Source organism: Eucyclogobius newberryi, unplaced genomic scaffold (assembly GCF_026437365.1).
Source record: "Eucyclogobius newberryi isolate DKJ021-1_F unplaced genomic scaffold, fEucNew1.0.hap1 SCAF_14, whole genome shotgun sequence".
NCBI lineage: Eukaryota > Metazoa > Chordata > Actinopteri > Gobiiformes > Gobiidae > Eucyclogobius > Eucyclogobius newberryi.
The window spans coordinates 29,932,420-29,950,908 of NW_027315768.1; the positions used below are offsets into that span (position 1 = coordinate 29,932,420).

Here is an 18,489-nt window from a genome sequence, read left to right on the forward strand (position 1 = left end):
TATACAATAAAAGGTAAAATACATGTGTTCATATTTTTGCTCTGATATAACATTTGCCAAAATCAGTCGCCCATTGATTTTTTTGATTTTATTATATTCTGTGGCTAAATCTAAGACAAATACATAATGTTCTACTTCACTTTTGCCTCCTCTTTATGTCTTTATGTGACAAAACGGTCTTTAAACTTAAATGTCCCACATAAACAATAGACTTGAGTTGATTAAACTGAATAATAAAACATCTTTAGGTGAAGATAGTTGTTGTTTACGTGTGCGAGTAAAAAAATGACCAAAAAAAACTATTTGATTTCAATCTCCTCTCGTTCTCTCTCTGGTCGCGCTCTGTTCTTTGTGTTTTCAGGTTCCGTGTTCAAACGCTCACAAAACCGACAAAAGAAACACGTACCATATTTTCCGGACTATAAGTTGCACTGGACTATAAGTCGCACTGGAGTATAAGTCGCACCAGCCAAAAAATGCATAATAGCGAAGAAAAAAACATATATAAGTTGCACTGGAGTATGAAATGTGGTTGCAAGTGTGAAAATAACAAATAATATCACATATAAGTCGCTCTGGAGTATAAGTATATAGTATAAATATAAGAATAAGTCGCACCCCGGCCAAAACTATGAAAAAAGGTGCCACTTATAGTCCGGAAAATACGGTAAATAAAACAACTAAAAGCCTGAACGCACCGAGCAGTTTCTCCCCGAGCATGACGAGCTGGTCCTTGTCCAGCCCTCGTCCGGCCTGAGCGGAAAACTGCCAGCTCAGGACCTCGGACAGCTGCGTCCAGTTCGCTCGAGGCGGGTTCGCGAAGAAAGTCAAGTTCTGAAGGAGAAATCAGCACAAAACAAGCCATTATTATCTTTGACCGAAGAAACAAAAGGACGATTTAGCAGTTTGTTTGTTTGTTTGTTTGTTGTAGTGGATGAAATGGAGACGGACATTGTTGCGGAGAGATCAAAGTAAATGAAGAGAGAAGAATGAGGAAGTAGCATGCACTTGGTCACATATTTCAGTCACAATTTGTCTTTGTTGATAAGAATCAGGTCCTCGTGAAGTAAATGTGTCAGATCAACCACACGGTTTGAAGCCGGTTCGACAGGTTCAAGTGTTTTAGTATCATTGTGACGTTGTTTGGTGAGTTAGTTTGAGTTAGTATGTAATTATCCTAGTTTTTCCTCAGTGAAGTTGCAGATAAAATTTGGAAAAATTTCAGGTAAAATTACAAGTAGTGCTAGTAGAGTTTTTTTTTTTTTAATTATTAAACACAAAATTAAGTGATGCGTTCTTTGTTTTATTAAACACAACATTTAGGCCCAAGTTTTTGTTTTTTTATTAAACCCAAAATGTTGTGCCGAGTTTCTCTGTGATGTCATCAAAAAGCGCCATTCCATCCAAAATGCAGAGAAACCTGCACGCAACATTTTTGTTAAAATCTTAAATATAATCACTTTCTCTTTGTTTTACTGAAAAGTGTGATTTAATGAGTCACATGGACTTTAAGTTAAGACATGGGTTAAAATAAATAGATTAGACAAGTCTGAACTGTAGTTAGAGTCATGAAATGAATGTAAGTCAATGTGTGTGTGTTTGTTTGTTTGTGCGTTTGTGTATGTGTTTGTTTGCATGTGTGTGTGTGTGTATGTGTGTGTTGGTGTGTGTGTGTGTGTGTATGTATGTTGGTGTGTGTGTGTGTGTGTGTGTGTGTGTGTGTGTTGGTGTGTGTGTGTGTGTGTGTGTGTGTATGTTGGTGTGTGTGTGTGTGTGTGTGTGTGTATGTTGGTGTGTGTGTGTGTGTGTGTATGTTGGTGTGTGTGTGTGTGTGTGTGTGTGTGTGTTGGTGTGTGTGTGTGTGTGTGTGTTGGTGTGTGTGTGTGTGTTGGTGTGTGTTTGTATGTGTGTGTGTGTGTTGGTGTGTGTGTGTTGGTGTGTGTGTTGGTGTGTGTGTGTTGGTATGTGTGTGTGTGTTGGTGTGTGTGTGTGTGTTGGTGTATGTGTGTTGGTGTGTGTGTGTGTGTGTGTGTGTTGGCGTGTTGGTGTGTGTGTGTTGGTGTGTGTGTGTGGGTGTGTGTGTGTGTTGGTGTGTTGGTGTGTGTGTGTGTGTGTATGTTTGTGTGTGTGTGTGTGTGTGTGTGTATGTGTGTGTGTTGGTGTGTGTGTGTGTGTGTATATGTGTGTGTGTGTGTGTATGTGTGTGTGTTGGTGTGTGTGTGTGTGTGTGTGTATATGTGTGTGTGTGTGTGTGTTTGCATGTGTGTTTGCACCTTGGGCTCGTCGGTCAGCAGGTTGTACCACATGACTGAAGCCCAGCCCCCGGGCAGCTGGCTCACGTTGGAGATGACGACCAGCGGCAGTGAACACGTCTGGAACCAGAGACAGAACCGCTCTAAAACTGCACACGCTTCAACCGACGCGCTTCAACCGACGCGCTTCAACCGACGCGCTTAAACCGACGTGCTTCAGCCGACGCGCTTAAACCGACGCGCTTCAACCGACGCGGACACAACACTAAAACACTTTCTACAGACGAATGTGGGACGAAAACAAACAACCCTTGTGGTCTTTTCTTCTCTAAAGACAAAATGTGTGGCCAAACATGTTTATTGCACGACTAAATACGGTACTATATGATTTAGATTACCGTATTTTCCGGACTATAAGTGGCACCGGAGTATAAGTAGCACCAGCCAAATAATGCATAATAGAGAAGAAAAAAACATATATAAGTCACACTGGAGTATGAAAGTAGTATAAAAGTATAAAAGTATAAATATAAGTATAAGTCACACCCCGGCCAAAACTATGAAAAACAGTGTGACTTATAGTCCGGAAAATACGGTAAAAGGATTTATATGGGACGACAGTAAAAAGAGAAGATATGGAGTGAGTTAGCTGAAGATTGTGGAGTGAAGCATGAGTTTAATCTAATTTATATATCTCTATAACATCTAAATACACCGTTTAAAGTACTTTCCTGTATGAATAGTTGTTTTTGCATGAACTCCTGAGCAGTTTGGGAGATAATTTACCTTTGGCCACGCCCCTGTTCAATCGACTAATCAGAGGAGCGATGCGGACGACTTAAAAGAGCTAAAAGACAACGGGAATAAAAGCATCATGCGGGTCACGTTTGCTGCAGTTCACGGACATGCGAGCCACGGTTCAGGTGCGGGTTGTGTTGGGACAGGGCGGGGCTCGGGCGGGACTATTTTGGGGGCGCAATCTTAAACTCTGACAGGGACAAAACGCCCAGGACCCGAGCGTTTTCCCGCGCTGCTCACCTCCAGGTCGATGGTGAGGCCCTGCAACGTGAAACAAGCCTCGAAACTGAGAGAGTGAAGCTCCTCGGTCACCGACAACAGCCCCTGGAAGAAGAATTCAACATTTATTATCGATTAACCTACATTTATCTATTTATTCATTTGTTTTTTATGTTTAATTTGCACAGTCACTTGTAAATATAAGAGCTAGTGAAGGAAGAATGTTTCTAAAGGTTTGTAATTTGCCTCTTTTTGGCTTTAACCGTTCCCCCTGCTGGTTAGAATCGGTATTACAACAATTTAAAGGTCTTAATCTGGACTAATCACCACTAAAACAGGATTTAACAGTGTTGCAGCTCTTTTTTTGACATGATTTAATTGTTAATATTGAATTTAAAAGCGTGTTGACTCTTTCACACCTCGTTTCCCTTCGTCCCATTGATGTATTTCTTCTCCTTCAGTTGCTGTGGGACAAAAGTTACGAAGATTGTGTTAAAAATACATGAATATGATCAAATATTACGTAACGACATAATAAACAAAAATAAATTGGACTTGCCAGATGTCTGAACTCCACAGAGAGGCAACCGTTGGAGTAATCCTCAATATCCATGACTTTAGTGTTATTTGTAAGAATGAAAAACTGACGACTAACGGCAAAAAAATACATATGTTAATAATTATATGCAACACGACAAGATTTAAAAATATGATTTGAAGGTAATGATGGTGGGTAGAGGTCGGGCGATAGAGTGAAATATCCAAAATACTGTAAATGTTGAAGGTATAGTGTTGAAAGAAGTATATAGTTGAAAATTAAATAAAAATACAAGCTTTTCTGAAATGCCACAGAAAAATTTCAATGAATTTCTTCACTTTTTTGGCAAATTTTCCTAATATTTCACATTGATCCGATACTCAAACCTGAACTAACATATGTAAAGAGTCTAATTTCTGTTGGACTGTACATGGGACACTCTAAATACTGTTAATAATGTTCGTATCGTCCCGTCTGTGGGTGACTTACATTTTGCCCAGTGGAAGATCCCTAAAAAAAAAAGGAGGAAAATTATTACAAACAAAAGCAAGAACTACTGGAAATCAGACTTTAAATGTCAGAAAGTAGCACTGGATTTGTTTGGATGGATTAAAAGTGTATGTTTTGGAGATAAAGTTTCTAGGTGGAGATGGTTTGGACGTGATGGAGGTTTGAGCTGCAGGAAACGTGTACAAACGTGTCATTATAGTGTAGTAAATGTACTTTGTCCTGTGTGTGTTGATGAGTCTGTAACGGTTACGGTCAGGGGAAGAGTTTCAAGTTAGTCTTTAGTTTAAACAATGTTAACTTTAGTAACGTTTCATACAATGTAAATGAATAAAACGTGAAGATAAAGAGTGCGACTGTATCAAAATCCATAGTCAAATAAATGATTAGACTAGTCGCTGTGATCCCTCGTTTGAGGTCAAAGGTCATCACACTGTTGTTTTTTAATTTGTTATTTGTTTGTTTGGGTTGGATTGTATTTTTTCATTTTTGCCCTGGTTAAATGAAGGTCAAATTAAAAATGTAATTAAACTGAGTAGTAAACAAGCTTCAGTTATGGCTCCTCCCTGTTTGTAGTGAATAAAGTCAATTAAAGCCTTATTAATAGAGCATCTTTCACAGATAAATAATCCCAAAGTGCTATAAAATAAATACAAATAAATACATACATAATGAAAAAAACTAATAAAATAAAACTAAAAATAATAATACATAAAATGATAATAATAAAAATAAATGAATGAATGAATGAATGAATGAATAAATAAATAAATAAATAAAAGCCTTGGGCAGGGCATGTTCCCCCCGGGTTTTAAAGGAGGGACACGGCTGGAAGTGTCCCAGGCGATGTCCTGCTGAGACGCCCGTTCAGAGCTCCAGACGGTACAACCAGGACTTTGAAATCAATTGGCAGTAAAGTATAATTAAGTATATTCACTTCTTCAACCATTTTCTTCAGATTGAGAGTGAAAAAACTGTTTCCGGATGACAACTTTGGAAACCTTCCCTATCAAATTATCCAACCATCAAAACACGTTTACACGGCGGCTGTGACGACAGGTGATTATTCTCCAATAATATGTAGTTTGACCGTTTGTTTTCACGCGAGGGCCCAGACTAGTCCTGGTTTGGTCCATGTTTAGTTCCAGATTTAGTCCTCGTTTAGTCCCAGTTTTGTAAGTGTGTTCGATGTGTGCGAGTGGGACAAATGCAGACGGGAAAAAAAAAACTATTCAAATTAAATATATATTGAAAAGCAAATGAAGTCGTACTTGTCAAATGTGGTTTTAACCTTGAGCTGATAATCCACTTCAGGAAGTTTAACCAGCAACCTGGAAAACAGTTCAACAAAATGATGAGAGCAGTGCTTTTTCAACCTTTTTTACAATAATGCCAACTAAAATAATACAAAATCACAAAAAATGGTCAAATATAATGTATAAAATATAGTTCATGATGCTAAATTTGGCAGTGGTGACTGTTCAAGATACGGCAATATCGTAAATGATTATTATTATTATTCAATTCCATTAAATCCACGTCCGAATCGTTCACTCAAACTGGACGTTCTTCAACACATTAGACAGGTATAAACGCTCAGATGTCATCGCCGTAGCGACATCAGCCTGGGTACCTGACTTTGGTGGTGAACTGGACTCCGGTCTTGATGATGAGGGGTTTTTGTGGATGTGTGGGCATGCAGGGCTGCTTCTCCACCACGAACGAGCTGCAACAAACACACGCTCAGGTCAAATGTACAAATCAAAATGTAAAGAATAACATTAGAAAGTAACGGGACGGTATCCAAAAGTATCCATTGTTTTTTTTTATTCATCTATTTTCAAATTGAGTCCAGTGGTTATTTTTTCCCTGGTGCGTATGTCAGTTATGTAGCATTTTACAGACTTGAAATAATGGAAATATTGAGGTACGGCACGATCTGTCACTGCGCGCTCACACTTTATTTTAGTATCATTATGTTTACCGCGTTGCAATGAAAGGAAAATTAAGAAAAAAGAAAGAAAATGCATTTGTAATTTAGTTTCCCCACAAAAAGATGAAAGAAATATCAAAAACAAAACTTGTATCTTGACTTTCTACAGGTGATCATTACAAACGATGAGTGACGAGTGCATTTTAAATACATTATCAGTTCAATAAAAGGTGTAAATATGGTGATTGAAGGCTTTTAGATAGAGAATATTTACAAATGAAGCGTATTATAGATGAAAATCAGAAATTGTTTATTCTTTTTTGACATTTTTATTTAATACTGTCACTGTCTTTGTTATAAAAGCTCTTTAGAGTCTGTATAGTCCAGATAATGTTTACGATTATAAAAATATGCTTTATTTGTGAATATCCAACCCTTTTATTTAAACACATTTTAAACCTTTTTTTTTAAAATGTCATAACATATAACATACTCAAAATAATTGCACTTTCTTTATTAAACCCTGTGGTCTGATAAAGCTTGAGAAATAAAAGAAATGCAAATAAATAAATAGATACATTTAAAAAATAAAAAAATAAAATAAAATAAATGAAATAAATGAAATAAATGAAATAAATGAAATAAATGAAATAAAATTGATACAATAAATAAAATTATTATAATTTTTTTTTTTAAAAGACAGAACTCAGGATATGTAAAGAATAACATTAGAAAGTAACAGGACGGTATCCAAAAGAATCCATTGTTTTTTTAAGTTATCTATTTTCATATTGAGTCCAGCGGTTATTTTCCCCTGGTGCGTATGTCAGTTATGTAGTATCTGATTTTCAATACTTTTGACAGACAAAACAAAAAAGGCGGCGGCTTCCTTAAAACGATGACATAATTTCCCGCTTCACTCACACGATGCAGATGAACTACACTCATGACCGACCTGCAGAAGTCAGATATAAAAGCAGTTTTGCACGTGGTTTTGCACCTTTTGATGAGGTGGTAGATGAGGTACTTGATCTTGTCCTCCATCTGGGGCTTCTGCAGTGGGATGGGGTCGCTCTCATACGTCACTTTTAGAACCAGCTCGCCCAGTTTGTCCAGCTGCCGTTTGAGCTGGAACAGACTCTGCACCGTCAGCGTGAACCTGGGAACAGTTTACAGTAAGTGTCGGGCCACATTTTCACTTTACTGTTCCCAAAAATAGACACACACAAGAGCTTTAAATAGATCTAGGTGGATATAGATGGTTTAGAGGTGGGTGCTATTAACAAAAATCGATATCTCAAAACTGTTTTGGAGTATTCTGGTTATGAGATACAGACAATAATATGACACTTCAACAAAAAATGTGTTAAAACGTGTCTTAAAATGTATCAGCAGCGGTTTAAATATCAGAGAAATCAATATACACAATACAATTACCCAGAAAAGGGCAGAAATGTCACTTTATAGCTTTGATTGAAAGTAGAAAGAAGAAATGCTGCTTAAACCATCTGTTTTAAGAGGTATTCTCTTTTTTTTTTTAACAAAAACAGCCTCTTTAACCTAATTTAAGGTGCTCAAATCATTCTTAATAAACTGTTCACTACAAATTGAGTCTTTGTTCATGATTTACTAAGGCAGTGAGTGAAGTGTTCCTCAATGATGGCTACTGTATTATAAGTCACACCTTTTTTCATAGTTTTTGCCGGGGTGCGACTTATACTTATATTTATACTTATATACTTATACTCCGGAGCGACTTATATGTGATATTATTTGTTATTTTCACACTTGCAACCGCATTTCATACTCCAGTGCGACTTATATATGTTTTTTTCTTCTCTATTATGCATTTTTAGCTGGTGCGACTTATACTCCGGAAAATACAGTATTTAAAGGCCTGATATGCAGTGAAGTGAAGACAAGTTCCAGCTCTGTGCGTGTCCTGATGTTATGAAATAAAAAGCTGGTAGATGTATAGACGACATGACCAGGCGTGATAAAGTGTGTGTCCTGCGTCTATTGCATATCCTGTGTGTCGTGTGTCTTTTACGTGTCCTGTGTCTTTTGCGTGTCCTGCTGCGTGTCCTGCCTGTCCCGCGTGTCGTGCATGTCCTGCCTGTCCTGCGTGTTGTGTGTGTCCTGCGTCTTTTGCATGTCCTGCGTGCCGTATCCTGTGTCTTTTGCGTGTCCTGCGTGTCGTATCATTCGTGTTGTGTCCTGCTGCGTGTCCTGCCTGTCCCGCGTGTCGTGCATGTCCTGCCTGTCCCGCGTGTCGTGCATGTCCTGCCTGTCCCGCGTGTCGTGTGTGTTCTGCGTCTTTTGCGTGTCCTGCATGTCCTGCGTGTCCTGCCGTGCATGTCCTGCGTGTCGTGTCGTGCGTGTTGTGTCGTGCATATCCTGCGTTTCCCGCGTGTCGTGTGTGTCCTGCCTGTCCCGCGTGTCGTGTGTGTCCTGCGTCTTTTGCGTGTCCTGCATGTCCTGCGTGTCATGTCGTGCATGTCCTGCATGTCGTTTTGTACATGTCCTGCGTGTCGTGTCGTGCATGTCCTGCGTGTCGTGTCGTGAATGTCCTGCATGTTGTGCATGTCCTGCGTGTCGTGTCCTGCGTGTTGTGCATGTCCTGCGTGTCGTGTCCTGCGTGTCGCGTCGTGCATGTCCTGCGTGTCGTGTCCTGCATGTCCTGTGTGTCGTGTCCTGCGTGTCGTGTCCTGCGTGTCGTGCATGTTGTGTCCTGCATGTCGTGCATGTTGTGTCCTGCATGTCCTGCGTGTCGTGTCCTGCATGTCCTGCATGTCGTGTCCTGCGTGTCGTGTCCTGCGTATCCTGCGTCTCGTGTCGTACATGTCCTGTGTGTCGTGTCCTGCGTGTCGTGCATGTTGTGTCCTGCATGTCGTGCATGTTGTGTCCTGCATGTCGTGCATGTTGTGTCCTGCATGTCGTGCATGTTGTGTCCTGCGTGTCGTGCATGTTGTGTCCTGCATGTCGTGCATGTTGTGTCCTGCATGTCGTGCATGTTGTGTCCTGCATGTCGTGCATGTTGTGTCCTGCATGTCGTGCATGTTGTGTCCTGCATGTCCTGCGTGTCGTGTCCTGCATGTCCTGCATGTCGTGTCCTGCGTGTCGTGTCCTGCGTATCCTGCGTCTCGTGTCGTACATGTCCTGTGTGTCGTGTCCTGCGTGTCGTGCATGTTGTGTCCTGCATGTCGTGCATGTTGTGTCCTGCGTGTCGTGCATGTTGTGTCCTGCATGTCGTGCATGTTGTGTCCTGCATGTCGTGCATGTTGTGTCCTGCATGTCCTGCGTGTCGTGTCCTGCATGTCCTGCATGTCGTGTCCTGCGTGTCGTGTCCTGCGTATCCTGCGTCTCGTGTCGTACATGTCCTGTGTGTCGTGTCCTGCGTGTCGTGCATGTTGTGTCCTGCGTGTCGTGCATGTTGTGTCCTGCATGTCGTGCATGTTGTGTCCTGCATGTCGTGCATGTTGTGTCCTGCATGTCGTGCATGTTGTGTCCTGCATGTCGTGGATGTTGTGTCCTGCATGTCGTGCATGTTGTGTCCTGCATGTCGTGGATGTTGTGTCCTGCATGTCGTGCATGTTGTGTCCTGCATGTCGTGGATGTTGTGTCCTGCATGTCCTGCGTGTCGTGTCCTGCGTGTCGTGTCCTGCGTGTCGTGCATGTTGTGTCCTGCATGTCGTGGATGTTGTGTCCTGCATGTCGTGCATGTTGTGTCCTGCATGTCGTGCATGTTGTGTCCTGCGTGTCGTGCATGTTGTGTCCTGCGTGTCGTGCATGTTGTGTCCTGCATGTCGTGCATGTTGTGTCCTGCATGTCGTGCATGTTGTGTCCTGCATGTCGTGCATGTTGTGTCCTGCATGTCGTGCATGTTGTGTCCTGCATGTCGTGGATGTTGTGTCCTGCATGTCCTGCGTGTCGTGTCCTGCGTGTCGTGTCCTGCGTGTCGTGCATGTTGTGTCCTGCGTGTCGTGCATGTTGTGTCCTGCATGTCGTGCATGTTGTGTCCTGCATGTCGTGCATGTTGTGTCCTGCGTGTCGTGCATGTTGTGTCCTGCATGTCGTGCATGTTGTGTCCTGCATGTCGTGCATGTTGTGTCCTGCATGTCCTGCGTGTCGTGTCCTGCATGTCCTGCATGTCGTGTCCTGCGTGTCGTGTCCTGCGTATCCTGCGTCTCGTGTCGTACATGTCCTGTGTGTCGTGTCCTGCGTGTCGTGCATGTTGTGTCCTGCATGTCGTGCATGTTGTGTCCTGCATGTCGTGCATGTTGTGTCCTGCGTGTCGTGCATGTTGTGTCCTGCATGTCGTGCATGTTGTGTCCTGCATGTCGTGCATGTTGTGTCCTGCATGTCCTGCGTGTCGTGTCCTGCATGTCCTGCATGTCGTGTCCTGCGTGTCGTGTCCTGCGTATCCTGCGTCTCGTGTCGTACATGTCCTGTGTGTCGTGTCCTGCGTGTCGTGCATGTTGTGTCCTGCGTGTCGTGCATGTTGTGTCCTGCATGTCGTGCATGTTGTGTCCTGCATGTCGTGCATGTTGTGTCCTGCATGTCGTGCATGTTGTGTCCTGCATGTCGTGCATGTTGTGTCCTGCATGTCGTGGATGTTGTGTCCTGCATGTCGTGGATGTTGTGTCCTGCATGTCGTGCATGTTGTGTCCTGCATGTCGTGGATGTTGTGTCCTGCATGTCCTGCGTGTCGTGTCCTGCGTGTCGTGCATGTTGTGTCCTGCATGTCGTGGATGTTGTGTCCTGCATGTCGTGGATGTTGTGTCCTGCATGTCGTGCATGTTGTGTCCTGCATGTCGTGCATGTTGTGTCCTGCATGTCGTGGATGTTGTGTCCTGCATGTCGTGCATGTTGTGTCCTGCATGTCGTGCATGTTGTGTCCTGCATGTCGTGGATGTTGTGTCCTGCATGTCGTGGATGTTGTGTCCTGCATGTCGTGCATGTTGTGTCCTGCATGTCATGCATGTTGTGTCCTGCATGTCGTGCATGTTGTGTCCTGCATGTCGTGCATGTTGTGTCCTGCATGTCCTGCGTGTCGTGTCCTGCATGTCCTGCATGTCGTGTCCTGCGTGTCGTGTCCTGCGTATCCTGCGTCTCGTGTCGTACATGTCCTGTGTGTCGTGTCCTGCGTGTCGTGCATGTTGTGTCCTGCATGTCGTGCATGTTGTGTCCTGCGTGTCGTGCATGTTGTGTCCTGCATGTCGTGCATGTTGTGTCCTGCATGTCGTGCATGTTGTGTCCTGCATGTCCTGCGTGTCGTGTCCTGCATGTCCTGCATGTCGTGTCCTGCGTGTCGTGTCCTGCGTATCCTGCGTCTCGTGTCGTACATGTCCTGTGTGTCGTGTCCTGCGTGTCGTGCATGTTGTGTCCTGCGTGTCGTGCATGTTGTGTCCTGCATGTCGTGCATGTTGTGTCCTGCATGTCGTGCATGTTGTGTCCTGCATGTCGTGGATGTTGTGTCCTGCATGTCGTGCATGTTGTGTCCTGCATGTCGTGGATGTTGTGTCCTGCATGTCGTGGATGTTGTGTCCTGCATGTCGTGCATGTTGTGTCCTGCATGTCGTGGATGTTGTGTCCTGCATGTCCTGCGTGTCGTGTCCTGCGTGTCGTGTCCTGCGTGTCGTGCATGTTGTGTCCTGCATGTCGTGGATGTTGTGTCCTGCATGTCGTGGATGTTGTGTCCTGCATGTCGTGCATGTTGTGTCCTGCATGTCGTGGATGTTGTGTCCTGCATGTCCTGCGTGTCGTGTCCTGCGTGTCGTGCATGTTGTGTCCTGCATGTCGTGGATGTTGTGTCCTGCATGTCGTGGATGTTGTGTCCTGCATGTCGTGCATGTTGTGTCCTGCATGTCGTGGATGTTGTGTCCTGCATGTCGTGGATGTTGTGTCCTGCATGTCGTGCATGTTGTGTCCTGCATGTCGTGGATGTTGTGTCCTGCATGTCCTGCGTGTCGTGTCCTGCGTGTCGTGTCATGCATGTCCTGCGTGTCGTGTCCTGCATGTCCTGCGTGTCCTGCGTGTCGTGTCCTGTGTGTCCTGCTGTACCAGTTCTGCAGTTGCTCCAGGCCGGTGAGCTGAGGTCCTCCGATGGCTGCGACCTGCTGCCGGCGCCTCCAGTCCTGCAGCTCCGGGTAAAGCTGAGAGTTCCACACGTCGTCGATCTGCTTCACCACGATGTCCATCTTAGACAGGACCTCCTGCACAACGTTTGAATATGATTAAAACAAGGAGACACAAAACACATTTAACTGTACATTAGTATGCAGAGAAAGCCTATTTTATCCTTTTGTAGATTTAATTAGTTTTTCTTTAATGCGTGCGCGTTTTTGATTTTATATATGTTGTTTTATCATTGTTCATTGTTTTATGTTGCACCGAATCACCAAAGCAAGTTTCTATGTTTGTGAATTCTGTTCATTGACAATGTCGGTGTAATCCCTCATTCGTCCAGGCGTGTTCCATAGTAGAAAAAGCTTCAGTTGTAGTCATCTGGACTCAGTTTGAAAAAATTCATTGACAATGGCAATAAACCTTTTGTGATTTTGGTTCTGGTATAAAAACTAGGAATGGGCGATATTGACAAAAATATGTATTTGTTTGGAATATCACGATAACAATATAGTGAATCAATCCAAAAGAAAACTGCTAAAACATGTCTTTAAATGTATAAGTTGAGGTGTTTTATCTGTTGCATAGAACAATTTATGATGAATTGTTCTATGCAACAGATAAATACGTTTTGTTAGAATTTTTTCGGAAATGTTAAAAGAAAATGTGTCAATTTCACTATAACGTAACATACATTTGTGGTCTCATCTACGTATATCTGACACAACATTAAAACATTTATCAAATATCGATAAAGGCTCCAAAAAAATCGAACCATCCCTAGTAAGAGGGTCGCCTCTCCTCAGATCTGACCTGGAACATGGTGGATGCGCTTGCTTGTCTACATGGAGATAGAAGTTTAATGCCTTTTTAACACATTTATGAATTAGACTAAAATGTTGCCGTGTTTGTGTTTTGTGCCTCTGTGACCAGTCTGTACAAAAAAGTGATTTAGTCGTCCGTTTTAGTAGAAAAAGTGCATCTGAAAGTGCCTCTCAGCCAGGTTACTGCAGTGTTTACCTTCCGCTTAAAGTCGAGTCGGTTGAGCATTTCCTGGAGTCGTGTCACTTCCTGTTTCATGAGCTCAGAGTTCCTCTCCGACTGATCTGGAACACAAAATGTACATTATGTGTTTTGAAGAGACCGTTGCAAGCCAAATGTTCACCTCTGGTCAAACGTGTGCAAGTGTATGTGGATTTCCTGGTTCATATCTCTGTAATAACTGTAATAACTCCACATCAGACAGTTCAACTTCATTTTCCAGATTTTTTGGAGGACCGGACGAGGCACGACACTGTATCAACATTATGGGTCGCACAAAATATCCCCAACACTTATTGCAATAAATTGAGTAAATACAATAAAATAAATACTAATAATTACATTTTCCCGTAATTACTCAATGTAATCGCCTCATATTGAATCCGAAGCGATCGTAAGCCAAGTCCAAGCCCTGAGATGTTTGACGTTTGTTCGAGCAGGCAGGGCATCAGGCATAAAGTCGCGTCAATAAAAGGAATAACGGTTTCAACGCTCCATGCGCGACAGGTTGAAAAGCTCAAAAAGACGGAATTGTGCGAAATATTAGCACATATTAAAGTGTGTATGACCGGTTTTTCACGGGTTTCTAAATTTGATTTGGTGCGTTTTACTTGTTTTACATATAAATAATAGTTTCACACCAATCGAGTAGGTATTTGAGGAGAACACGTTGAAAAATCTGTATAAACTGACAGGAAGTGACATCACTAGGTACACTCATTCCAGTCAAAGTTTATGCTGAATTTACACAAAAACAACTTTTTTTCACATTCTAAACATAACTCGAGTCGTTCTCATACATTTTCATTTGTAAAAATAAAAAAAGTGCCAATAGGTTTTTTCCCAGTGGTTGCTGGGTCATTTCCGAGTGTGATATCATCAATTACAAACAGGAAGTAAAATGATAAACCTAAAAAATGAGCTATTCTATGATTTAGGAACATTTTGAATATATAAAACAAATGTATTTTAGTTCAATGAGTCTTCCAACCTCCACAATCATCTGTGTAGTAACAAGCTCATGAGCCAAAGTATAACTAAAGCTGAGGTACTTCATTTAATTAGGTATTTAAATGTGTTTTTAGCTCCATCAAATCCCTTGGCACATTGTTCATTTCCCCAAGCATTCATTTTCATTTCAAATTGCCACTTTTCCAATGTAGTTTTTAGAGGAAAAGAGTAAAAAACACTTATTTACACATAGTAGAAAAAGCTTCAGTTGTAGTCATCTGGACTCAGTTTGAAAAAGTAGACGTTTCGACTCTCATCCAAGAGTCATTGTCAATAACAGAATTTAGGTCGAGAACTCCGATATTAATACTGTTCTGTGGTAAGACCCGCCCATTGGGAGGAACCTTCCTGAAGTAGAAAGGGTTGTTTGTTTCAACAGAAACTCCCCCCTTGTATCTACCGAGCTAGCCTATTCAGAATCTTAATGGGCTATTAGAAACCTCTTTGTCTTTGTGAGACCCTGGCTCAACCACCCTGAGTACCTGATTAGCATCTAAATGTCCTGGTCCTGGTCCTCTACCTTTCCAGGGGTTCAGTATTCCATTATAGATACCAGGAAGATTGAATCTTGGCCCTCCATTTCTGTTTAAAGAAGGTCTTTCTTTTTTAACAAAAATAGCTGTTTATTTTAAACCAGGAAACACTTTAAGACAAAAACTGGTTCACCCTAAGGACAAGTTGCCGACTCAAAAACAGAGCAATGTAGTTTATTCGATCCAATGCAGTGAAGAAAGCTGTAAAGAACGGTACATAGGTGAGACAAAACAGCCTCTACACAAGAGGCTTTATCAGCACAGAAGAAATACTAGTTCAGGACCTCAGAGTGCCGTGCATCTCCATCTTGAAGCCTCTAATCACTCGTTTGAAGACGGTGAGGTGAAGATTTAAGCAGGAGAATAGATGGTTTGAAAGAGGAGTCAAGGAAGCTATTTTTGTTAAAAAAGAAAGACCTTCTTTAAACAGAAATGGAGGGCTAAGGTTTAATCTTCCTGGTATCTATAATGGAATACTGAACCCCTGGAAAGGTAGAGGACCAGGACCAGGACATTTAGATGCTAATCAGGTACTCAGGGTGGTTTGAGCCAGGGTCTCACAAAGACAAAGAGGATTCTAATAGCCCATTAAGATTCTGAATAGGCTAGCTCGGTAGATACAAGGGGGGAGGTTCTGTTGAAACAAACAACTCTTTCTACTTCAGGAAGGCTCCTCCCAATGGGCGGGTCTTACCACAGAACAGTATTAATATCAGAGTTCTCGATCTAAATTCTTTTTTTGACAATGACTCTTGGATGAGAGTCGAAACGTCTATTTTTTTCAAACTGAGTCCAGATGACTACAACTGAAGCTTTTTCTACTATGGAACACGCCTGGACGAATGAGGGATTACACCGACACTTATTTACACACAAAATCATACCAAACTAAAGCTGGTTAGTTGCTGTAGCAGACGGCGTGTGTGTGAATAGTTACTGTATGTAAAGTCTCTTAATGCTGAACTCAAACTGCCAAACAGAAGATAAATAATCTAATAAACACATAATTATAATAAGATGTTCGACTCTCAAGTGACAGAACCCAACAAGCCGACCCGTTTCCCTTTTCCAAGTTTAAACAGCCGAACGATATTGAACACGATGAGGAACGTTCAAATAAAGTTTATGAATGAAAATTAAAAAAACACCTCGAGACTGGAGCGTCTTGTAGCGAAAGTCAAAGTCGTCCTGCATGTCCTCGATGAACTTCACGGCTTGGTCCATCAGCTGTGGAAAAGCACAATTTATAGTCAAACATCTGCAGTAAAAGCAGTGTATTTTGTGTGTATAGTCAAACATCTGCAGTAAAAGCAGTGTATTTCGTGCGTATAGTCAAACATCTGCAGTAAAAGCAGTGTATTTTGTGTGTATAGTCAAACATCTGCAGTAAAAGCAGTGTATTTTGTGTGTATAGTCAGACATCTGCAGTAAAAGCAGTGTATTTCGTGCGTATAGTCAAACATCTGCAGTAAAAGCAGTGTATTTTGTGTGTATAGTCAAACATCTGCAGTAAAAGCGCTGTGTTTTGTGTGTATAGTCAAACATCTGCAGTAAAAGCAGTGTATTTCGTGCGTATAGTCAAACATCTGCAGTAAAAGCAGTGTATTTTGTGTGTATAGTCAAACATCTGCAGTAAAAGCAGTGTATTTTGTGTGTATAGTCAGACATCTGCAGTAAAAGCAGTGTATTTCGTGCGTATAGTCAAACATCTGCAGTAAAAGCAGTGTATTTTGTGTGTATAGTCAAACATCTGCAGTAAAAGCGCTGTGTTTTGTGTGTATAGTCAAACATCTGCAGTAAAAGCAGTGTATTTCGTGCGTATAGTCAAACATCTGCAGTAAAAGCAGTGTATTTTGTGTGTATAGTCAAACATCTGCAGTAAAAGCAGTGTATTTCGTGCGTATAGTCAAACATCTGCAGTAAAAGCAGTGTATTTTGTGTGTATAGTCAAACATCTGCAGTAAAAGCGCTGTGTTTTGTGTGTATAGTCAAACATCTGCAGTAAAAGCAGTGTATTTTGTGTGTATAGTCAAACATCTGCAGTAAAAGCAGTGTATTTCGTGCGTATAGTCAAACATCTGCAGTAAAAGCAGTGTATTTCGTGCGTAGCCTCTTTGTTTTCACCTGTGCACTGCCCCGAATCAGACACACTCGGTTGTCGATGTTTTTCTGCCTCTCCAAAGCCACGGAGCTTTGCAGAGACTTTTCCAAAGGCCCCTGAAACAAAGAAGCATTTTAATTATTCTACTTTTTCACACCATTAAGTCCCCAGACGCTGACTATTGGTCAATACAACCGACTATTGTAGGAATGATTTAGAAATGCAGTTAGAGGTGGGCAATATTCACAAAAAAATTTCAAATAAAATGTTATAATCCCAAAGAAAATCTATTATAAACGTGCTAAAACGCATTTGTAAATGTTGAAGTGTGATGAACGATAATTCTGCAAGTTTATTTTGAATTATTTAATCATTTTTAGTTATGTAAAGTTATTATTATGATAGTTTAGTGTTGAATTATGGAGTTGGGTCAGAATTCCATGGTAGAATTGGGCTTTTACCTGTCAAACTGCAAATATTTTGACCTGGTTTATGGTTAATATATTTTAAATTACTGGGTTTATCCAAATAAAATAAACATTGTCTTAAATTTAAATACAAAATTACCATTCACCATTTTTTTATTCTTATTTTTGATAATTTCTTTCAAAAACAGTGAATATTCTGTGGAGTTATATCTATAGAAAGTGATGCAGAATTAGCACCGTTGCCGTGAATTCCAAACTACCGTATTTTCCGCACTATAAGGAGCACTTAAAAGCCTTTAATTTTCTCAAAAAACAACAGTGCGCTTTATAATCCAGTGCGCCTTATATTATGGATGAATTCTGGTTGTGCTTACTGACCTCGAGTGATTTTGTGTGGTACACGTTTTGTTTCGCTTAATGCGCCTTATATATGAAAAATGATCGAAAAGAGACCATTCATTGCCAGTGCCTTATAATCCAGTGCGCCTTATAGTGCGGAAAATACGGTAAATCGTCCTCAAAATGACACCTAGAAACAGGAAGTTGGCACCTATGATTACGCTCCTACTCTGCATAATATATAGGTCGCTTAAAACCAGTAGTTAATGAATAAAAGCTTTGTCTTCCTGCGTCTTGAGTGAAAGCCGGTAACTTTGATTGTTTCCCTAGCGACCGGCCCGATTCCCGGCAGCGTCACTGATAAAGGCGAGCGTGGGGTTTTCCGTGGTGACGAAAGGCTGGGTCCAGACCTGTTCTTGCATGCAGGCGCTCTCCAGGATCCTCTGCTCCTCCTTCAGGCAGCTGCAGATGACGCGGGCCATGAGGGCGGGGCCGGACGCGTATTTCACCTGGAAAACAGAGAAAACGATGCGCCGCGTGAAGGAAAGTGAATACCTCGACAGTGCTGGGAGAAGTACTCCATTTTGTTAAGTGAAAGTACAGATACGTGTGCAAAATATGACTCGAGGAAAAGTTAAACTGTCGACTTAAGTTTAAAAATGT

At 41.7% G+C, this 18,489-nt stretch overlaps 1 protein-coding gene across 1 annotated transcript in view; it reads right to left on the bottom strand.

Moving 5' to 3' along the window:
* Positions 1-18,489, bottom strand: part of LOC140359950 (signal transducer and activator of transcription 4-like) — a 39,369-nt gene that overhangs the window by 11,979 nt on the left and 8,901 nt on the right. The window contains exons 3-16 of the mRNA XM_072445204.1: positions 18,237-18,335; positions 17,083-17,175; positions 16,107-16,185; positions 13,394-13,479; positions 12,311-12,462; positions 7,248-7,406; positions 5,948-6,040; positions 5,586-5,645; positions 4,297-4,317; positions 3,829-3,919; positions 3,689-3,733; positions 3,291-3,374; positions 2,274-2,372; positions 699-834 (exon numbers count right to left, since the gene is read on the bottom strand). Of these exons, the coding sequence (XP_072301305.1) occupies positions 699-834; positions 2,274-2,372; positions 3,291-3,374; positions 3,689-3,733; positions 3,829-3,919; positions 4,297-4,317; positions 5,586-5,645; positions 5,948-6,040; positions 7,248-7,406; positions 12,311-12,462; positions 13,394-13,479; positions 16,107-16,185; positions 17,083-17,175; positions 18,237-18,335 (1,297 nt within the window). The remainder of the gene's footprint in view (positions 1-698; positions 835-2,273; positions 2,373-3,290; positions 3,375-3,688; positions 3,734-3,828; positions 3,920-4,296; positions 4,318-5,585; positions 5,646-5,947; positions 6,041-7,247; positions 7,407-12,310; positions 12,463-13,393; positions 13,480-16,106; positions 16,186-17,082; positions 17,176-18,236; positions 18,336-18,489) is intronic.